Source organism: Bolinopsis microptera, chromosome 13, assembly GCF_026151205.1.
Source record: "Bolinopsis microptera isolate Bmic1 chromosome 13, MBARI_Bmic_1.0, whole genome shotgun sequence".
NCBI lineage: Eukaryota > Metazoa > Ctenophora > Tentaculata > Lobata > Bolinopsidae > Bolinopsis > Bolinopsis microptera.
This window is the reverse complement of record NC_087084.1, coordinates 3,462,258-3,485,659: the sequence shown is the minus strand read 5'-3', so window position 1 is coordinate 3,485,659 and position 23,402 is coordinate 3,462,258. Positions and strand designations below refer to the sequence as shown.

Below are 23,402 nucleotides of genomic sequence, written 5' to 3'. Positions count from 1 at the left end.
AGGATTCTATGGAATTTCTGCTGTAAAACTTAACATTTATATTTATATATTACTATTACAGTAAATACATGTCATACCTATATTACATATTACATTTGAGATTCCACAGAAACTGTCCTCCTATAAAAGACTATAGACTGTAAAATTGATATATGAATCACTCGATTGAACAACAATGTAATAATCATGTTTTACGATAGTAACTTATTTTAATGATTATGTTTAAATATGATAATATATTATAGAGATAATTTTAACGTTAATATCTCACAGGTGATCTCAGGGTTTGCGTTTAACTTCGCTCACGTCATTGGAACATTCGAGTTTTACATTCTAATAGGTCAGTTGTTAATTATTAATTAACTAATTGATTAATCAGTGTCATTGGGATTTGTAAAAGGCTTACTTGCTAGTTTTCACACAATAGCTTTGTGTGCAGTGGTTTAGGTGGTCTCAGATGTGACAAATTCTGTGTAAATCTTATGTACTGTTGTGTATAACATGATATGATTTGTGTACAATGTGTATAAATCATGCGTAGTCATTCAGTACAATAATGTATAAAAACGTTGTTATGCATGATGTTTGATAAGCTTTAAGTAGTAAGTTTGAAAAACTGTGTATGCATGTATGCATGTAAACTTTTTCTTCCATTTAACAGAGAAAACCTCTGCTATTCATTTATTTATATACTATCCAATATCCCTCATACTTAGGTAGGTACCTTAATTTAATTTGTATGAGTTTAAAACACTATCTGATGATGTTCAAATTCCACGTAGCTATTGGTGGCTAGAGTTGTAATATGATGAGTGTTTTCAACCAAATATCACTTCTTTAGTCCTTTATTCTCTTAATCACGCACTGCATGTGTTTTCATAGAAACCGTTCAATTAAACAAAGCCTGGGTACTTAACAAACTTAATCAATACTAATAATCCCAAAATGTGTGTCTGTTTGAGTGTGTGGGAAATTTCCAAACAGTTTAATCGCGGGTTACACATTATTAAATTAATAAATGTAGTACCTTTTGTTATAGTCTAGATCACATGATAAGAAATACAATAGAAAGTTAATTTATAGTTAAGCCGATGTGGTGTGACTCCGGACGGTGGACACGTGACCAGTCACATGGTGACACACGTGACCTTTTTAAATTGAGAGTTACACACAGATTAGCCCATGATATTCCCTGTTAACATCTGGTTGCACTTAACAACCAACAGTCTATTTATAGATAACTAACTCCTTAGTTTTACAGTCTTCCACAATCCCTCAACAGATTGAAAATGAGTCTCTTTAGAGCGTTACTCACGTTAGTCACGTTAGGCACGTTAGTCACGTTAGGCACGTTAGGAACGTTAGTCGTTATACACACAATGTGTTGGAATCTTGTGCTCTAAAGTTAAAACACATATTTAATATTCTTCTCAATTATGCTCTTCGACAGCTCAAGTAGCCCCAACCATCCTATTATGAGGATAATTCTTAGTTTATACATCTTCAATTATTAGGAAACTCAGAGTAGGACATTCAACATTTCAATTATGCTCATCAGGACTCAGGAGCCATCTTACCCATATCATTGTAAAACCTTCTATGAGGGTATTTCCAGGTTTATACATCTTGAATTCATGAATTGTTAGAAAACTCAGTTTAATACTTTACGTAAGGCACCTTGAGTATGTATGTTATTTAATGTATGTATATATAATTTCCATATTATGTTTGTTGGAGTCCTAATTATTTCTTCTCTCCCCTACGCTGTCCATTTGTTTGAATGTTTGGCGTGTCTGTCGGTTTTTATTAATAAATTACATATATTTAACATTGTTATGGATATAATACTTATTATTTATTATTAAAAATAACTTGTTCAGGTAACACGAAGGTACTGATAATAGCAGTGTTTGTTAATGAAATGATAGAAGAATTGTGGTTAACAAGTGGTTACTGGGGCTTTACTCTGGATCCTCCCATGGACATGGAGGCCAGGTAAGTCCTTTATAATTATTACATTATTATGATATTTAGTTACTGATATTTCTTAATTGATTTAATTTGGGCTCACTATGTTATCAGGGCGACAAACTTGAAACTGGCTGCAATGGGCTGGTAGTCCCTCAACATAGCAAATCTGTGTTTCATTTGTTAATATTCTAAGAAACAGTATTTATTAAGTACTTTTTCTCTCTCTCTCTCTCTTTTATTTTCCTTTATTTTCCTTTTATTTTCTCTCTATTTTCACATGTTATTAGCATACACTATATTGATCAATCAAACCCCAGAATTACTAGACTGTCACGTGTCAACACATACCTCACCTCTCCACCAAATTCCACATCTTTTCTATGATAAAATAATATAATACTGTTGTATATAGTCACCAGAAAGCGAAAACAACAAGTTATCGTTTGTTAAAGTTTGGTTTCTTTTGGTATTGGGAGGCTTTGCATATTTTTTAACGCATGACAGTGATTCTGGGGTATGAACTTTGATCGTTCAATAGTCAAATCTGATTGGTGTCAAGAATAAGCTTCACATTCCTTCTCTCTAGGTTATCTACTCATACCACACTTACAACTGATATCGGATACTGTAATCGTATCAGACCCTTCACCCTCTCACACAATAAATGTTCACTTTCCAATTCTAGTGTAAAAAGGGTGATATTTTATAATTTTATGTGCAGTTCTACACACAAGCTGATTTCTACACCTCACCTATGTTTCTATGTCAACATTATCTTGTATAATTGTACTGTTACCATGTTAAAGTTTCCTCATCTAGTTATTTTACCTCCGTTTGAGAACCTGAGTGATATATAATCATTAAAAAGTTTAGGGACCCAATAAATACTAAAAGAAATCTGAGGAATGCGTGATTTACTGTGAGTCACGTGGTAATTGGTATGTATACGCTGGAATGTACACGTCTGTAGTGTGTAGTGTGTAGTGTGTAGTGTGTTGTGTATTGTGTGTACAGTGTAGAATATGACGTAGAAGTGCTCCTCTCTCTCTCTCTCTCTCTCTCTCTCTCTTTCTCTCTCTCTCTCTCTCTCTCTCTCTCTCTCTCTCTCTCTCTCTCTCTCTCTCTCTCTCTCTCTCTCTCTCTCTCTCTCTCTCTCTCTCTCTAATCAATTAAAAAATGAAGTAACCATTGTCATCGCCCTTGGTATTACATTACACGCGTGTAAAGGTGTAATTCACCACACGATTGTGTCATATTGTACATAAATTGTACTTGGAACATTTTACTGGTTATCTACCAATGGACACCTTGTATAAAGGGCGTGTGATCTAATCAGTAACCAATCCGGTAACACACTCAGAATAGTTGTAGGCAGCGTGTACTGCTTGTGTATGTGAACTGTGAAGCGTGTACTGCTTGTGTATGTGAAGCGTGTACTGCTTGTGTATGTGGAGCGTGTACTGCTTGTGTATGTGAAGCGTGTACTGCTTGTGTATGTGAAGCGTGTACTGCTTGTGTATGTGAAGCGTGTACTGCTTGTGTATGTGAAGCGTGTACTGCTTGTGTATGTGAAGCGTCTACTGCTTGTGTATGTGAAGCGTGTACTGCTTGTGTATGTGAAGCGTGTACTGCTTGTGTATGTGAAGCGTGTACTGCTTGTGTATGTGAAGCGTGTACTGCTTGTGTATGTGAAGCGTGTACTGCTTGTGTATGTGAATTGTGTACTGCTTGTGTATGTGAAGCGTGTACTGCTTGTGTATGTGAAGCGTGTGCTGCTTGTGTATGTGAAGCGTGTGCTGCTTGTGTATGTGAATTGTGAACCTTCTCCCCTCACATAATACCCATTACAGAGCTGTATTATACTATGTAGTAGACTTCTCTTTATGTTCTCAATAGCCATTATATGTGTTAACATACTATGTTTATATCTAATTATACACTTGAATCTTTGTTAAGATCAGTAAGTGGGGCGTTGTTTTCCAATCTTTGTGTGACAAGACCCGCTACCCTGGTTAGAGTCTGGTCTAAATGTTTTACTATTGTATTTTAGTAGTAGTAGTAGTAGTGTTAGTATAGTAGTTGTAGTGTTAGATCCCATCGTGGAGTAGGTGGTCTCCTCCACCTTTTCCACATCGATATGGTGAAATAAATCAAGGCTTGCAACCTGCAATCTGAAGGTTATTGCAGCCCTCAAGAAAGACTTTAAGATCTTCATTTTTCTATAATTATTGATGCGTAACGATAACTTGTAAACCCCAGAAGTTTCCAGTATCGTTATGATTATCGGTACACTTACTGAGATTGGTGTTACTTGGTCATTCAAGGAAAGCTGGGATTGGCCGTAAACTTTTATAGAAATAAATTCCTTTAAATTGAAATCCGACAAAGGAGTAATTTATAAATAATTATGAAACTTGGTGTGAAAGATGCAGGACATGAAGCTTAAACAAGAAGTAATGCGGTATAAATTATAAATATCGCATAAACATAAAACAAGTATAGAAAAGGAGAACACGTGATTAAAACACGTGTTTTAATCATGTGTTTTAATCACGTGGAAGATCGAAAAAATAATAAAATTCTCCAACGATTTGAAGATAGTAATGTATAGCTGATATTGGAGATAGTAATGGAGGGAGTGGAATGTGGCCAAACACGCGAGACTGAAATCTCTTCGCTAGACAGAAGTAATAATGTATTTAGAGTTAAGATACGGATAATAAGATGTGGTGAGAAGAAGTTTTACTGTGATTAGATTGATGCACTATACTATTTGATATACACTAACTATGCACTATTTGATATGCACTATGCTCCATGTAAAAAGTCAGTACACTATTACTCAATTAAATGGGCCGTTTGTAAATGTGTTTCCTTCACGTTTACAATATATTATCTTTAAGTGTAGGTGCTCCAAATATGTCCGTTACAGGAAGTAGCTTACAGTTTTATATGGATTATGTGGATTATGTGAATTTTTACATTCGTCGTCAGTTTATCTGAATATTCTATTTTGGGTTTTAAATGAGAGAAGAATTTCCTGCTGGAACTGGTTTGGAATGTTTGGAATGTGTGTTTGGAATGTTTGGAATGTGTGTTTGGAATGTGTGTTTGGAATGTTTGGAATGTTTGGAATGTGTGTTTGGAATGTTTGGAATGTGTGTTTGGAATGTTTGGAATGTGTGTTTGTGCATGTTCAACATTTAATTTAGTTACAGTCTCTAATCAGTGTAAAGTGTTTACAGTGTATACATTCTTGATATTTAATTTTGCACCATCTGAATTTGGAGCTGAGTACAATCTACTTATTAATAACTCAATATACCCAAATATGGTAACCAATATGCCCATATATGGTTATCGATATACCCAAATATGGTTATTTCAACTACTGTTCCTGTTACGTTATTAGATTGGCCCAAACTTCCGCAATACTTCTTGTAACCAATACCTACACGCAATACAATACACTGTAATTACACCTATCAGGTCAAGTCATGTAAACAAATTACTACAAATCAAAGGAATACTAAGTATGCAAAGATACAATCTAGGGGTTATTACTTTATTGACTTCACAATACTTGTCGCCCAGACAATACATTACTTGTAACCAATAACCATGCATTCCTGCTATACTACATTATGACATTGCATTTCACAGAGAGTAATACATGTTCATGTGTAATAATAATGTCGCACTTTATCGAATCTTTTCCAGAACAATCAAAAAATCAGTTGAACATAATATGATTTACAGTGTAACATGCAAACTTGCTCGTATTTAGCAGTTCATCTGTACATAGTTGAAACATGATACTCCCTACCCGAGTGTAACCACTAAAGAACATGTGGTATATCCTGACCATTATCATAGTCGTTAGCTGAATGGTCTGTGTTAAATGAGGGGACTGCAAGCTGTAATAGAGCTTATCACGTGGCCAAGCGGTGCCCTCTTTTACTCCTTCTCAACTCTTGCTCTCACGGTATCATTCTCTTGTTCCACCTTAATGGACCCCCTTAGAGTACCACTTGTTTTTCTTTGTAGATTATATTATCTCAATGCATTGTGTATTTCAGAAATACAATTTCACTTTATTTGAGTGATCTATCACCTCATGGCAATTTTCAAAATATTTTATAGCCACATTTTTGTAACGCGCGAAGGTCTGATTTTAGGTAACACTGCGCATATTCTTGCCAGTGCGCGCGCGCGCTTTTTTAACGCTCGCTCTAGCTACTCTTCATGAGGTCACTCATATGGGGTTGTTCACATATCATTACGTAATGAGCCGGGAGGCTCATTTATTAATGTGTAGTTTTGACATAATAGCTAATGTAACGAATAATATATTTAATCTATTTTTATCTGTTTTACATAACATATAACATGGTAAAATCCTCACATTCCGCGGACCCTGATTTAACGCGGCGTTTTACCTTTCCCCAAACTCCACGGTAAGTCAGATATAACTGTACCAACTTTTTTTCTCTTAGATTAAAATAGATACGATTAACAAAGTTGTCCGTTTCAGGTACGACTCCTTGATTCGAGACACGGTATGCTGTTTCCTTGGTATTGGTCTCGCTCACAAGTTTGGCAAGGTTTTCAAAGTTAAACCAATTGTTAAAGCTCCGATTGTTTTCTCCTTTGACTCCAAGAACCCCCACAGTATCACCAGATGGGCTAAATTTACGGTGGAAGGTTAGTTTATTTGTTTTTAGTTGAATGTTGTCTTCTTTAATCTGACCAGTATTACGTTACGTTTTGGTACGTTTAGGTGAGTTTGGCAGGGCGTGCTCAGGACAACTGCACCGAGTGCGTCCTATTCGATCTGAACTTGGCTGTTGGTATTGCATAGAGGAAAAAATGATATTGAACTAATTCCGCTTTGTTTGTCAATCCTTGCAATAATTAATTTATGTACATAAACGTTTTATAAGAAGTAGTGTTACAATAGCCACGATAATAATCTTAATCCCTAAATTATACTTGACTTATTAACAGATTCACTTCTTTTACCTTATAAACCCCTCAGGTATCGCATTGTGGCAGATAACTTTGATATATAATGCTGATCTTGGACCACATAGATTTAACCCGGGAAACATATTGCTGCTTGTCGCATATGCCTCTACTATTTTGGTGCGGTAAAAACCATTACTAATATCATAACTCACTATAATATTAACCTCACTCCACCATCTAACCTCACTCTCTTGTTAACCTCACTCCACCATCTAAACCCACTCTCTTGTTAACCTAACTCTACCATCTAACTTCACTCTCTTGTAACCTCACTCCACCATCTAACCTCACTCTCTTGTTAACGTCACTCCACCATCTAACCTCACTCTCTTGTTAACCTCACTCTCGTGTTAACCTAACTCCACCATCTAACCTCACTCCACCATCTAACCTCACTCTTATATTAACCTCACTCCACCATCTAACCTCACTGTCTTGTAAACCTCACTCCACCATCTAACCTCACTCGCTTGTTAACCTCACTCCACCATCTAACCTCACTCTCTTGTTAACCTCACACCACCATCTAACCTCACTCTCTTGTTAACCTCACTCCACCATCTAACCTCACTCTTATGTTAACCTCACTCCACCATCTAACCTCACTCTCTTGTTAACCTCACTCCACCATCTAACCTCACTCTTATGTTAACCTCACTCCACCATCTAACCTCACTCTCTTGTAACCTCACTCCACCATCTAACCTCACTCTTATGTTAACCTCACTCCACCATCTAACCTCACTCTCGTTTTAACCTCACTCCACCATATAACTCCACTCTCTTGTTAACCTCACTCCACCATCTAACCTCACTCTCTTGTTAACCTCACTCCACCATCAAACCTCACTCTATTGTTAACCTAACTCCACCATCTAACTTCACTCTCGTGTTAACCTAACTCAACCATCTAACTTCACTCTCTTGTTAACCTAACTCCGCCATCTAACTTCACTCTCGTGTTAACCTAACTCCACCATCTAACTTCACCTGAGGTGAATCACCTCGCATTTTAGTTCGTAATTTAGTTTGAAGTGATCTGATCCGTTTTAAGTTTAACATCATTGAAAGATGATTCTCACCATATTAAATGTATACATTTAAATGTTGAATCATCCCGTTTCTAACTCACCCCTAATCCAGGTGATTTGCTACTGGAACATAGACGATTTCCCCGACTGCACACGTCGTCACGTCATCACGTGGCATCTTGGGTGGATGGTATTTTCAATCTACCTCTTCCTCTTCACCATCTACCCCTCATTTGACAGTGCTATGTACCTCATCTTCGTGGTGGAATGCAGTGCTAGCATTGCTATTTACTGGACTGACGTTTACTTTAGGTGAGTTACCTCTGCAATTAAATCTTTAATTCCTGTTTACCCGGGTTTTTTTTTGCGAGTTTCACGGATTTCGTTCTTGTTATAATACACAATCTCTTTTTAACCTCACTCCACCATCTAACCTCACTCTCTTGTTAGTCTCACTCTCTTGTTAACCTCGCGTATTTCCCAGAAACAATGTAAACGGTATACAGCAGCAGATATTTGGCAACCAGCAATCTTCCAAACAAGGTTTGTGACCATATTTGGGCATATTGGTTACCATATTTATTAGATTAATAAGGTGCATAATTTTGTTTTTCCATACAATATCACGATAAATAGCTTGGATAAATCTTTTCGGGGTATGTTTTTAATGCTAAAGCGTGTATTTATATATGGTAGTTTATAAACTTATAGATAATATAATTTATTGATATTTTATCATGTCATATGTAAAGTACGCTTACCTGTCACCTGACAGTCTCATTATTTTAAGTCGCATTGTTTATTACTGGGCCGCGCTCAGCCTGTCATTCCGCCTAATCTCTATTTATAAACATGATAGCCTGAGGTCCCCAGGCCAGGTAACATTGTATAATGATAATTGTTCGACATTTTTTGTTTTTTCACCAAGGTATTGCTTGTTTGAGTAAAGTTAAATGGTGCCAACAATACAATCGACCAATTACCTAGTAACTAATTATCCAATTAACTAATTATCCAATTAACTAATTATCCAATTCACTAGGTGGGGCAGGACACAGTCTGCTGGAGGATGAGACTAGGAACTTGATCCCACTGAGTTGCTACAAGAAAGCGCTGGACATGGTCGACAATCGGGGCGATGAAAAGGTACAGTCAAACCTCCATTTTACCTCCATTTTACCTCATTTTACCTCTATTTTACCTCTATAATATACCGGGACTATTTCCTTAGCTGACTTGAAAGCCCAGTTACTAGTGTCTAAGTGAGGCCTTGTTTTTTTCTTTCTATATTGAATTCTGTTTAATACCTCTGGTTTCTACGGGATATGGTTCACTCCCTCGAGAAACTAATTGAATACCTGGCATATTTCTTAAGGACTCTACATTCCACCGCAAAAACTTTTATATGAAATTCTGATTAATTGGGAGGGTCCCTGAGTAGAACTCATTAAGGGTTTACATTGCTTAAATAGGCGGAAATATGCAAAGAATGCCGTGCTCATCTTCCCGATATTTGTAGGAAGTTGAAATACTTAATAGCCTTACTGGGTCAAACTCTACGGTTCAGAAGTAAATAACTAACTTATAGTACTTACTTATACTTACTTATCTAATATATACAGTACTTATATATTAACTTACTTATAGTTAACTTACGGGGTGTTTAAATATAGAATAACTTAACTTCATTAGGAATGTTATATATCACGCACAGTTCACACTGCACTGGGGAATAATGTATAATCTTATTGTGGTCTGTTATCAGATCAAATCTCAATGTCCTCTTCAAAATCAGCAAGATCAGGTGCACAAGATCAGGTGCACAAGATCACGGTGCACAAGATCACGGTGCACAAGATCACGGTGCACAAGATCACGGTGCACAAGATCGCGGTGCACAAGATCACGGTGCACAATAACCTAAAATGTATATTAAATGATACAACTATCCCAGGTGTCAATGGAGGGTCTAAAGAAACTAGCAGCAGATCTCCACCATAACCCGGACCCCTCCGAGCTACCTCCCTCAAAGTCCGAGTACATGACTATCTGCTTTAAGACTCTCATTAGAATTATTATCATCCTGATCTGTATAAGTCAGCCGTTCCTTTGGGACGGTCCTCAGTACAAGAGGCATTGGTGCGGGAACCCACTTGTTATGGGTTTCAACGGGTGTGCTAAATATCATGACGAACTTTAGTGTGATTATGTTACATTACCATGTAAGGTAGTGTTGTTATGGTTACGTTACCAAATAAGGTAGTGTTGCTATGGTTACGTTACCAGATAAGGTAGTGCTGCTATGGTTGCGTTACCATACACTATACAGGGTAATGTTACTGTTGTTAAGTTACCAAATAAGGTAGCGTTGCTTTAGTTATAATACCCAAGGTAGTGTTGGTTATATAAACATATAAGATAGCGCTGCTATGGTTACATAACCATATAAGGTAGCGTTGCTAAAGTTATACTAGCAGGAACCCGGCTAACCCTGAAGTGGCGTCAGGAGACAACAATAATTATTTATTCAGTGATTTTGACACCAATTTCGGGAGCTAAAATTCTTATTCCTTGGCCAATTTTTAATTTCTTTATACTGGTCAAAAGGCCATAAAAGCATTCGACCCAGTCAAGAAAATTTGAATGGTTTATCTCTCACGGTTTTCGCGGGAAGTCTCGCTTTATAGATAGTAAGATAACTAAGGTTACATTACTATACCATATTATAAGGTAGTTAGGTAGTGTTGCTAAGGTAACACTATCATATAAGGTAGTCTGATTAATTTGTAATTATGTACTGTTATTGACTATTGAGTCTCATTTGATGATTTTGTAAAAAAATGTTCTGTTTAAGTAAGCAAGTATTTGCTTTAATCATACCATCGGTCATCACTGATGTCTGATTCCATTCAGTATCAGAGAAATTGTGAAGCAACAAGTGCCGGATTTGGTTTTTGGTGTCGTTGCTATGGTGACATATAATATAAGGTAGTGTTAGATCACCATTAAACGGATTAAACGGATATATTTTGTCGTTTTATTATTATTATTATTTTATTATTATTATTATTTTATTATTATTAGTGTATTTTAAGTGGAAACATTTGAAATTGGCGGTTGAGATAATTGAAAAAATACTGATTTCCTTCTAATTTTAACATTTAACTTGGGATTGTTCGCATGTTACCCTAACAAGAGTGATGGATCACGGTGGGTATGGTCTAAAAATTGAAATGATAAAAACCTGGCTTAAATTTTCGTAATAAATTAATATGTAAACAAGCCCTTTTAAGTTTCAGCCGCCAAATTCAAATCTTTGCAGTTTGCTGTATGATTTTAATGCTTTGTTACGTTTTTCGGGCATTTCGTTTAGATAAAAATATGAAACTACCATATCCCATTTGGGTACATGGTTAGTGGTTGCCATATAAAGTAGTGTCGCTATGGTTACAATCACATTACCATATGAGGTAGTGTTGCTATGGTTACATATTACATAATACATTACCATATAAAGTAGTTTTGCCATGTTCGAAGGTAAAAAGGAAGATTTGTATGTGTTCGTTTGTCTTACGTCACGAGACTTAATTTTTTGATACCCGCCGCTGCGCGCGCGGGGCAGCACGTGGGCAAGGTGTTAGTGTGTATGATGAGTAATAATATATATCGGTACTAGTGAGACTTATGTGTTAGCTCCTTTGAAATATGTTTTATATTTATTTACGACACTTCAAAATGTTTCTTTTTTTCTTTTTTCAAATTTATCCGTGTTATAAGTTAAAATTATGGCCATAATTGTTCAATAAAGTTTCAAGACTCAAAATGGAAAACTCACGGCCCGGTTAGATGAATGTTAAAGCAAAGCTTGTATCACGTCGTGACCCCCATCGTCGTTTCACTATAGTGGAACTCTACCCCTGTAGAGTTTCTACGATACAGACGGGTCATACAACGTATGACAAAGCAAAGCTATACCGGTAAAACAGGTATTGGACAGTGGACACGCCTAATATGTAATATAGTTGCGGCTCTATGACTATATTGCGGGCTAGCCGCACGAATTTAGCTAATTGGTTGTAGTGCCATGCAATGCACTACCAACTTCTGGGCCGCTCCGCGCATCAAATCACAATTAATGTTTCTTCGTTAGATCGGCAAGATGCATATTGCACTACTACTACTAGACTGGGCCACGCCGATCTGCGAAGGATTGACATCGTCAATTAAGCTATAAATTGGTTTAAAGTCGGACATCCCTGCACAATCCACATTGGAGGCGCGTGGTAAGGGGCCGTCTACTTAGGACGTCCGGCAAATAGGGAAGGGGTGGTTTTGGAATTTCGGACAAATCCGGACAGGGGGAGAGGGGTGGTTTCAGAAAATCCGGACGTCCGGAAATTTTGGCAGAATTAACGAAAAAGTTTCATTTATTTCAACTCTTTGAATTTTATTAACAATAGCAATGAATTTGAGTTGGTTTCATTTCAAGATCTTCAAGGTGGGTGCTAAGCTTGTGATGAACTCTAGAAGGATGGGATGGTAATACTCGGTCTGGCCGTCTGGAAGCCCATAGAATTCCAGTTCAGAAACTGAGTAAGGAGGTACAGCTACTGGTGAGAAGCCTCCTTAAAGTTTATTTGGGTTAGAATAACGACATCTGGCCTCTGGGTCCCTACCCTCGCACAAGATTATTCTCAATTTTCTTGTTGTGTTCCACAACTGTACTTCTGTACACTTCAGTGATTGGGCTGATGACTACAGTGAAAGCGCTGGTGACTCTACTCTCTAGTGAAAGTGCTGGTGACGATGAGAAAGACCATAAACCACGGATTCCTTCGGGAGCATGTAAGATTATATCCAAAGTTTGTTCGCCAATGGGGTGTGTCTGGGTGTCAAAGATCTTCAAGGTGGGTGCTACTTGTGATGGACTCTAGTATAGAAGGATGGGATGGTAATACTCGGTCTGGCCGTCTGGAAGCCCATAGAAATAGAATTCCAGTTCAGAAACCGAGTAAGGAGGTACGGCTACTGATGAGAAGCCTCCTTAAAGTTTATTTGGGTTAGAAACGACATCTGGGTCCCTACCCTCGCACAAGATTATTCTCAATTTTCTTGTTGTGTTCCACAACTGTACTTTTAAAAGTAGCTGGAAATCCGTACGTCCGGGGGAGGGGGTGGTTTTGAAAATTCGGACACACCCGGACAGGGGGGGGGGTGGTGATCTGAAAATCTACGATTTCGGCGGACGTCCTAAGTAGTAATACTAGTAGATGGCCCCTAGGCTTACCTGAGGACCCCAGGCTATTATGTTCATAAACATAAAGATTCGGCGGAATGACAGGCTGAGCGCCGCCCAGTAACCCTAGGCCTAAGTACTATTTCGTGCTTGGTCGGTTGTCGGTGCTACTGCTATGACTCATGTATGAGTAATGTACGTGTGATCGGCCACGTGCTGCCGGCAGCACGTGGCCGGGCAACCTTCCAGGGGCAGGACTTGTGCAATGTGCAACACTGCAACTGATGCTGCAATTAGAAAGGTCTACTAGTTTCCCTATTTGGATAAGCGCCAACCTTGCAAAATTGCCCATGCCATAAGTTCTTTAAAATGTTTATGTTGGTACTCAATAGCAAAGTTGAAAAAGCGGAAAACGGAACAAAATTCAAATGTATTTTTCAAATAAAAACAACCATGCACCATGATGGTTTCAGCTGAAACTTTGACTCCATACCTGATAGTGATATATATTTTTCACTGCGACTCCTCCTTAATCTGCTGAATACAAACACAAAACAGCCCACATCTTGACATACGTTGTACGTTGCATGCCACTTTTCGCGCGCGAAGCGCGCGCCGCCGCTTCGCGGATTCGCGGCGGCGATACGTAACATGTATCAACCTTGTATCACGTGGTGACCCCCACGGTCGTTTCACTATAGTGACGCTACAGGGGGGTCATACAACGTATGACAATATCAATGGGATACGTAACATGTATCAACCCACACCACAGTTCTCAAAATTATTGCATAGTAAAACCAAAAACCCTGATTTACCTTGTAATTGTATTACGTTCATCATGTGACCCTCATTGTCGTTTTACTACTTGTACTGCGCGGCAGTTTTAGTTCTACAAGGTCAACGTGTGACTTAACGGGTGATACTCGTAAAATATCTGTTCCATATATTGGACCGTCGACGAGTCCAACTCGGCGCGCGTCCTGGTAGGTTGTAAACCTACAACGTGTGACAACTGATTTACCCATTTGCCATTACCGCAAACCCCGATGGTTACCTGGGGACCCCAGGCTATTATGTTCATAAACATAACAAAGATTCGGCGGAATGACAGGCTGAGCGCCGCCCAGTAACCCGATGGCCGATTCATCGCGGTTAATTTCTTTTCCCGAATTTTCTGCAAAATTTGTTTCTGTCCATGTCATCAACAACAACATATTTATTTTAGAACCACGGAAAAAGATTTGTTATCACTATCAGTAGGGGGTGCACGATCAAAATAAACTTGCTCGGATTTTTAAAATTTTTGTGCCACTGTTTTCTAAAGACTGTGAGAATTTTCACAATACCAAATTTGTCATACCTTTTTGGAAAGATCAGTGAGTTTCGCCTAGGTGCCATATTTGATGCTGCGCAGCTTTTGGAGCAAAAATAGCTGTAAATGCAAAATGGTAAAAGTCGCGTAATTTGACCAAATTCGTTGATTTTTGTCGTATTATTCGGTTCCTTGAATGAGATCATTCTGAAAATTGGCGAAGACCTTCAAATACTAATAGCAAATAGGGCTTTTGTTAAGAGGCGTACTCGGGTTTCAGCACGACAACTTACTTAACGGCCTATTTAATGCTCCAATTTTCCATGACTTCTAGAGATTATTTATTTATTATATTTCATTAAATTTAGATGACATTAATTTAACTACGTATAATGGGCTCCTTTTAACTAGAGTATGGAAATTCAGGTTCCGATATTATGGAATACCTCCGGTTTGAGACTCTCTCGGGGAAGTAGTCCCAGCCCAAACTCTCTTTGTACAGATACAATTTTAGGACAGTAATTTCTATTGTAATTATGGATTTCAGAATTTAAGGTGAATTTATATCTGGAAGATAACCAATTAAAACAAATTAATAAAGGGTTGTAAAATAATTGGGTTAAATAGGACTACAATATTAATTTAACTCTCATATCTCATAACTTAGTCTTAATGTCCATTTACCCCAATAATTGAAGTAGTAGCGAATGTGGCGAGGGTGAAGCGATTAAATAGGATGATTCACGAGGTCGCTGTTCCGGTTCTCTCTCTCTCTCTCTGAAGAGATCATATATCAATACAAATTTAATAGACCACACTAATTATACGGAATATAGGTATTAATTTCCTACTTCTAGATAACTTACGAACTAGAATCACTATAAGTATAATTTATTAACCAAGGAATAAGAATATAAAGTGGCGATCTGGTCTTTTCATATAGTGGAATGTCAACTAGAACTGAACCATCTTGCATGGTCATCCCGAGGATCTAACATAGTGACGAACGGTTCTCGAGGAAGGAGGGGGGAATCAATCTGAAGTAAGATAATTATAAGTACGGAGCGTTTAAGTAGTGACAATATTCAGATTGATTAAGTTAAATTAAGGGAAAATCTATCGTAGGAACCTCTTAATGAAGACGTAATAAACTTACGAAGCAATACGACTGGTGGAGCTTAGGTGAGGACAGGCAGAGCAAGTGGGTTGGGTATCACCGTCATATTGCCTGGAAATTAATAACTATTAGAACTAATAATTAGTACACAGGAAATAACTATAATACTACAATCGTCAACGTTAACAAGTGGAAAAGTGCTATGATTATGAACGATGGATTAAGGTTTACGTAAGATTTTTACCTCAGGAAAGGAACTCCATAGCCTAATTCTGGAAGGATCTATCGGGAACAGATAGTACTAGTAGTGCGAGGAATCTGATGAGATATTATGTATATTAACAGCATATTAAGCATTATACGACGGAAATTGACCTAAGTACGAACTAATCTTTAACATCAACCTTTTGATACGAATGCAATCAATGACAATAACATGATTAAGAACTTAATCTAAATTACGAACCTATAATAGAAATGAGTAACATGTGGAGAGAGAACGGATACAGCAGAGCAAGACCCCGGGCCATGATAGGAACAGGTGAATGCAGAAGGCGAAAGGCGGAAGGCGGCGAGCAGCAGGCGAGCTCCCCTTTTTGTAGACTGCTGGTTGACAGGTCTTTGGGGAGTTGAAGGGGGAGTTGATTCTCATGGCACTCTTGTAACACCTCGGCTAGTTCGTCAACACAATAATCAAAAATCAATGCTGTTAAAATAATTGTAAGTATTCTTTTAACTATAAGTTCTAATAAATTTGAAACTTTAACAATCTTCAAGCCACTACTTTTCCCACCGGGAACGTCACAATTCCAAATAACTACTAATTTACAACGGCTTAAAATACTAACTACAGCTTCACGCCGTGAGACATTTCAATCATACAAACCTTACAACTTTCAGCTTGTTACGCTGACTCCTAATATTTTCTAAATTGATAAAGACTTTAAATTAATCGACCGACTACCCGTCTCTCAGTATAAATATTTTATAAGATACTAATACAGGCCGTGAGATATTTGCAAACCTGTTCACCTTCAATTCACTATACCCCTACCTAACAGCTTTCACAACTGTCCGAAAAATTTGGTGGATATCGGAGTTGATATTCATATAGTGATCAAAATGGGGCAAAATACGCTGCTTTTTGTAGGTTTACAACCTACCAGGACGCGCGCCGAGTTGGACTCGTCGACGGTCCAATTGCCAATACACAATATATGGAACAGATTGAGATATTTTACGAGTATCACCCGTTAAGCTGCTTTTAGCTGTAACATAATGTCTGATGGTTGGATATGCTTTAAATTTTTCGGACACTTTTCTTGTAAGTCTATGAGTAAGCTTACCAATTTTTGTTGCAATCGGAGGTCGGGAAGGATACTCAATATCTATTTGTTTGAAGAAAATTGTGCTGGCCGAAATTAGCGCTAAAAAACCATCCTACAGTCGGCACGCGCGGCTCACTGTCGATGGCGCACTACCTACTATCAGGGTCATCCCTTCAACACATATTATTATTTGTTCACTATAGGTCTGATATGAATATAATAGTAATAAAACATAAAAGTAATAAATGATTTTACATAAAATACACTTAAATAGTCTTAAATAGACTTAGACATTCACATAAGTATAAAATAATAAATATAGAATAAAGATATAAAATTTAAACAGTATTAAGATTCCAAATACAACACACTGATATACATATATGTATAATTGATTTCTTTTCCTCCTGCTCTATTCTAACTAATTTTCTAGATCCAACTGCACTAAACAGTTATTAATGTCATAAGCAGACGCGGATGACGTGGTTCTCGTGCCAACGAGCGGCCCCATTCATTCACTATTATCTACTCACAACAATGTTTTATCTGCATGTACCGAGCACTGCACCATCTCCTTAGTCTTACAGTTACACGGTGAATGGTGATATAACTATAACTATAAGTGATAAGGGAAGCAGATTAAGTTAACAACAAACAATCTCACCTGCCATGCCACTTATTTTCAGCTGATTAGAATTAGGTCAGCTTTTCTTACTGTTTATCTCGGCCTCAAGCCAATCCTTATTCCTTACTGGGCGGCGCTCAGCCTGTCATTCTGTTTCTGCCGCATCTGCAATCGGTTTATGATCGGTTTATGATATAAATTCTACAAGCACAATTTGTTTATATGAACAGAAAAGCCTGAGGTCCTCAGGTAAGCTAATTCCACTTTAAACCTTAATAAGTATTTGCAGTGTTTGCCTATAAGTATGTTTGATAATAAAAGTTTGTTTATTTCTTCTAGATATATCCAGATCGATGAAATGGAGGAATGGTAAACATGTAAATGAGTGGAGAGTAATTTCAAATTTGAATGGCGTCTAGATGCTAGAGACTGAATATATTGAAGATCGAATTTTAACGACCACATCGTATGTCGTTGTCATGAACATGTTTTCTAAAAGTCAAATTCTTAACTATTATATTCCTCGTGATATTCTGCAGAAATTAAGTCATAGTTTTCACCATTGGCATTACACAATATATTTCATTTCACTAAAAGTACGCGATGTTAGTGTTGAGACATAACCACTATCATGGCTGCACTGTGAAACAGATTATGACTATGTCATTACCACTGCATGGTACTACTTATTTATTTATTAGTGACTAATGATACTAATTATGATGCTGATAATTAATACCTCCTTGAACTCGAATTGTTAATTCTCTCCAAACCTCTCTCCATGCTCCAGGTTGCTGACTCTCCGGCCAGGTATCTTTCGCAATCGGTGCAATAGTTTTGCATTTGTGCAATTAATACATGTATTAGACATTGTCATTAGTGTCACCAAACACTACCCGTACCGCACGACTGAGCTTCACGTAAAATGTAAAGAAAAATATAATACAAAAGAATATCATGTCATTAATATTACATAATTGTACTTGATATTACATAATTTGTAATTTGAAGTTTGAACTATTGTTCAACTATATTCCATGAAACGATTCGTCTGCCGGCCACATATTTCGAGTGTTTCACTTGTTTGAAAAGTAGTTACTAATACTATTATGTTTTTTATGGTATTTATAACGCGTACTGGATTTGATGAGAAATAGAAACGAGAGACAGTATGTAATGACGTTTGAAGCTGCTATCCGTCTCAGTCTCTTTTAAGTTGGATGAATTAAAGTCAAAGGGTGGGACCGGTGGCAGATGAAAATCATTTGTATTCTGTATTTATATTCGATCCTGATTTTGATTGTTGATGCTGGGTAGAATCTCTCGATAGTGATAAAGACACATCTGACTTTGTGATTTTCTTGAGAGGGTATGGTTATGATTATGATATAAATACATATTATTTTTATTTTAAATAACTTTATGTTAAAAACTATTGTGTAGCAACACTATTACTTTGCTTTTGATACCTAATCGGGGTAAATTTAATTTTAAAATATCAGCTGAAACAAAGGGGCCATCTACTTAGGACGTCCGTCAAAATCTCAGATTTTCAGACCACCCCCTCCCCTGTCCGGATTTGTCCGAAATTCCAAAACCACCCCCTCCTTATTTGCCGGACATCCTAAGTAGATGGACCCAAAAGAATCCCCAAAATCCCCCTCTACTCCAGTGAAATAAAATGTTCTTCATCCCGCGTGAAGATTCCGCTTTAACTTCCGTTTAACTCTCAGTCGAGTAGTTTCTAAATCTAGTTCCATGTGCACAGTGGTTACTCAATATTCATGGGAGAGTCGAGTTAACAAAAAGTACACTTCAAAATATTCCCTGATATTAGGTGGAAATGCACCAAAAACATAGTTTCCATTTTGTAGATCGTGCTCACCTCCACAAACCAGGGCCTACTCAGGGGTCTGTTTCGAGCTGATCAAGTGAGCGGTACATACCTGGGAACTGAGACTTATTCCTGTATAAAAGAGGGGTACGGTCAGTACTTTTAAATTGTGGAATATTTCTATCTGATACATGTAAATTTCTCAGATTCAGTGGAGAAGATGCAGTTTTTGTTCGTTTTTTTCGTTATTGTTTCTTTGGGTCAAGCAGACGTGATGTCTGTTTCTAATGATGATTTCGCGGAGGAGATTGAAGGTAAGTTTTAGGATTTGTTACAACAATTTACAAGTCTGAGCTTGGAAACCAGGTTTATTGCGATGTTATGGATCACTCGCTTTCTACCTCATTGCAAGCCCAACATTCAACAAGCATATTATTATTAACAATTAAAAAGTGTTGCAAGTTCTAACTATAACAATATGGTCTGTAACGAGATATAAAAACATTGTTTTCAGTATCCAGGGCTACAACACAATGTCCTATAAGTATAACAAGTTCACAGCCACCCCGACTCATAACGTGTCCCTGCATGTTGAGGGAACTATCAGCGTTGGAATGCCACACCTTGCTGGGGGAGGCTGTTGTCAATAAATATGATGGTAAGAGATCGTTCACATTTAATTTAAACCAATTTAATTTACCTTCTTAGTCTCCTTCTCCTCCCCTCTTAAATCATTTTACACGTTATCTTTGCGATAGACTTATTATACATACACCAGCTTTCAGCAGGCTGGCTCATATTTTTACATCAATAATTTGATAAAAGTGTTAATGTAGTAAACTCTAACTTGCCTGCTTCATTATTATTATACTTTCTATTTCAGGTACAATTCCTGGTAGTGTGTGCAGGACTCACAGATTTAATTGCATTAAGTTAAGAAACAACAATCAATGTTGTCGGTCCTTACTCTGCTACAGGGGCAGGAGATGTTAAGACAAACAATGACAATTTTATTAATTTTATGAGACACATCTAGGACTCCTTATGAGAAGTATTATGGTATTTCAGCTTCGAACTATTTATATGAAGTCTTTCTTTCCACTTTCAACTTTGTATTTTAGTCATGGTAACTATAGGATAAAGTTAGCAACGTTTTATTGATACACAATTTAACACTTTACAGTCAAGTAAATCACTATTAATGATAAAATATATTTAAGAAATAGATTAATCGCCGGGAACTCTTTGATCAAGTGGCAATTTATCGTCTTTACCCACTTCTAAATTGTTTAATCTTATTTTCCATTAAATTATTTAACCTCTTAATACAATTATGTTATTATCAAACCCTGAGTTTTATTTCTGCAAAGCTACCATGATTACTCCATTTGGGTATTATATTACAAATGATACATTCTCTCATCGACACGTTTCAATATTAAGTTATATGTTAATATAGAATGAATAAACCAAATTGCGCTGATCCGCAAATTTTATGCTGGCTTTCGTAATATTTAAATTGTCCCTAATTGTTTTGAACCCCTAAATAGAGAACTTAAAGATTTAACGTTACTCACCAATTACACAATATATTGGAAAAGCAAATTTCTATACCAATCCTATGGCTATAGAAGCTGAAACATGTAGATCAATGTATAGTGTATACACGTTGTATATACCACTTTTCACGCGCGAAAAGAGGTAGGTATACAACATGTATTATAATTAATATTTATCTAACGATCACCTGTCTGTGAGTTTAATGCAAAGTTTCGGTTCAGAAAAATTCATGGAAATGTAAATGTAGTACAGTGGATCCAGCTGATTTAGCGAGCATCACGGAATTAAGACATTGCAGTAAAAATAGTAGCAATAGATCAAGGATCCGCGGCTTCGACTGGATGCTGGAGCAGGTGGTAAATTTTAAATCAAAATGTTCAAATGAAAAATAATTTTTACACAAAAAATATGTGAAAATCACAAAAGGAAACAAGTCAGAACTTTTAGAACAATCAATTTTAGTTGCAAGTTGAAATTATATAATAGGAAAATCCAAATCGTTATTGAAACAATATAATTACAACGTTCTTTAGTATAATTCAACACGTGTGAGGTGTGACTTCGAATGACTACAATTCGCCGTTTTATTTAAAATCCTAGACTATTTGATGTAGCAAGAGTCGGAATTACACAAACTACATAGTACATGGCCCATAGGTAAAGTTTCTCTCTAGCGTGAATCACTATATTTAATTTCTCTTCAAACTACTTGATCGGCTAGCCCTGTAGTTACACAAACTATAGGCAATATGGGTAAATCTTCTTTCCAGAATCCAGTTTACTGGGCGGCGCTCAGACTGTCATTCCGCCTAATCTCTATTCGTTTATTTATGAACATTATAGCCTGGGATCCCCAGGTAAGAATCCAGTGTGTTTTTGTTTGTGGGTGGTAAGATTGCTAATTTGCGTGGCTGAGTAGCTACAAACATCACATTTATAAGGCTTCTCTCCAGTATGTTTTCGTTTGTGACAAATAAGAGTGTCAAGTCGCGTGGCTGAGTAACTACAAACATCACATTTATAAGGTTTCTCTCCAGTGTGTATTCGTTTGTGAGAAGCAAGAGCGCCACTTCCCGTGAATGAGTAGCTACAAATATCGCATTTATAAGGTTTCTCTCCAGTGTGTATTCGTTTGTGAGAAGCAAGATGGCTACTTTGTGAGGCTGAGTAGCTACAAATATTACATTTATAAGGTTTCTCTCCGGTGTGTGTTCGTTTATGAGAAGCAAGAGTGCCACTTCGCGAGGCTGAGTAGCTACAAATATCACATTTATAAGGTTTCTCTCCGGCGTGTTTTCGTTTGTGACAAATAAGATTGCTAATTTGCGCGGCTGAGTAGCTACAAACATCACATTTATAAGGTTTCTCTCCAGTGTGTATTCGTTTGTGAGAAGCAAGAGCGCCATTTTGCGAGGCTGAGTAGCTACAAATATCACATTTATAAGGTTTCTCTCCGGCGTGTTTTCGTTTGTGACAAATAAGATGGCTAATTTGCGCGGCTGAGTAGCTACAAACATCACATTTATAAGGTTTCTCTCCAGTACGAGTCGACATGTACTTCTTTAAATTGCGTTCAGACAGAACAGTTTCTCCAATACTAATAGATTGGGAGATATCCACACTGTTCTGAGGGTTGGTATTGAGAGGATCATCAGAAAGAGAGGAGCTGGCTGGACTTGCATTACATTCACCGTCTAGAGGTTCACTTTTTGGGGTCAATACTTCTATTTTTGTTCCTTCAGTGTTTAAAAACAATTGTGCAGTTCCATTTCCAAGTTCGAAATTTTCGGCTGTTAAATCTTCGGTCTTTATTTCGAGGTCAAGGTGATATTTTGTATCATCTTCAAACTTGGACGCGTTATTTGATAAAAGATTGTAGTTGACTGAAAGGTGTCGATGTCTGATACTTCTTTTTTAACGAACCCTTCCAGTTCCACATCTTGTTGTCCACATTCTGCCATTCTGAAAGGTGTTATCATTACCAAATAAAGTTTATGTTTAAGTACAGAGTACAGACCGTAACGTTTATTGTAATAACTTTTAAACTACGATCTATTTTTGAATCGATGTAATCTAAAGTAAGTAAAATTGTCTCATTGAGTCATGACCTTAAATGTTACTGATCGGAATTTTGATTTATATAGGACAAAAAATTAAAATTAAAATTAAAAATAAACAATAGTATAGCTCTGATTATAAAGTGTTTGATAAAATATCAACGTGTAGGTCCCAAATGTTTACACATAATAAAAGTAGACATGACCATACTCATAGCCAATAGCACAGAGCCTTTACTTTAAATTTAATAACTTGGAGAAGCTGTTTTTCAGGCATTAAGGCTCATATAATGGAAAGTC

General features: G+C 37.1%; 2 protein-coding genes and 1 long non-coding RNA gene across 4 annotated transcripts in view; 1 reads left to right on the top strand and 2 right to left on the bottom strand.

The window, feature by feature from the left end:
- LOC134825302 (uncharacterized) overlaps window positions 1-11,763 on the top strand; it is a 90,100-nt gene extending 78,337 nt beyond the window's left edge. For both annotated transcript variants that reach the window (XM_063837465.1, XM_063837466.1), the window contains 8 exons: window positions 274-340; window positions 1,881-1,995; window positions 6,506-6,675; window positions 7,010-7,116; window positions 8,143-8,342; window positions 8,515-8,573; window positions 9,073-9,176; window positions 9,985-11,763. In XM_063837465.1, coding sequence (XP_063693535.1) covers window positions 274-340; window positions 1,881-1,995; window positions 6,506-6,675; window positions 7,010-7,116; window positions 8,143-8,342; window positions 8,515-8,573; window positions 9,073-9,176; window positions 9,985-10,230 — 1,068 coding nt within the window. In that variant the 3' untranslated portion in view covers window positions 10,231-11,763. The remainder of the gene's footprint in view (window positions 1-273; window positions 341-1,880; window positions 1,996-6,505; window positions 6,676-7,009; window positions 7,117-8,142; window positions 8,343-8,514; window positions 8,574-9,072; window positions 9,177-9,984) is intronic.
- Window positions 11,764-15,177: 3,414 nt separating this feature from the next.
- On the bottom strand, window positions 15,178-16,751 carry LOC134825271 (uncharacterized). Its single transcript, XR_010161526.1, has 5 exons — window positions 16,165-16,751; window positions 15,943-16,016; window positions 15,738-15,809; window positions 15,481-15,618; window positions 15,178-15,356 (listed from the first exon to the last, which is right to left on the bottom strand). It is a non-coding gene; the product is annotated as an uncharacterized LOC134825271 (long non-coding RNA).
- Window positions 16,752-20,840: 4,089 nt separating this feature from the next.
- Window positions 20,841-23,007, bottom strand: LOC134825111 (zinc finger protein 492-like). Its single transcript, XM_063837250.1, has one exon. It carries the CDS (start codon window positions 22,597-22,599, stop codon window positions 21,883-21,885), a length of 717 nt encoding a protein of 238 aa, XP_063693320.1. The 5' UTR covers window positions 22,600-23,007; the 3' UTR covers window positions 20,841-21,882.
- Between the last annotated feature and the right edge of the window lie 395 nt (window positions 23,008-23,402).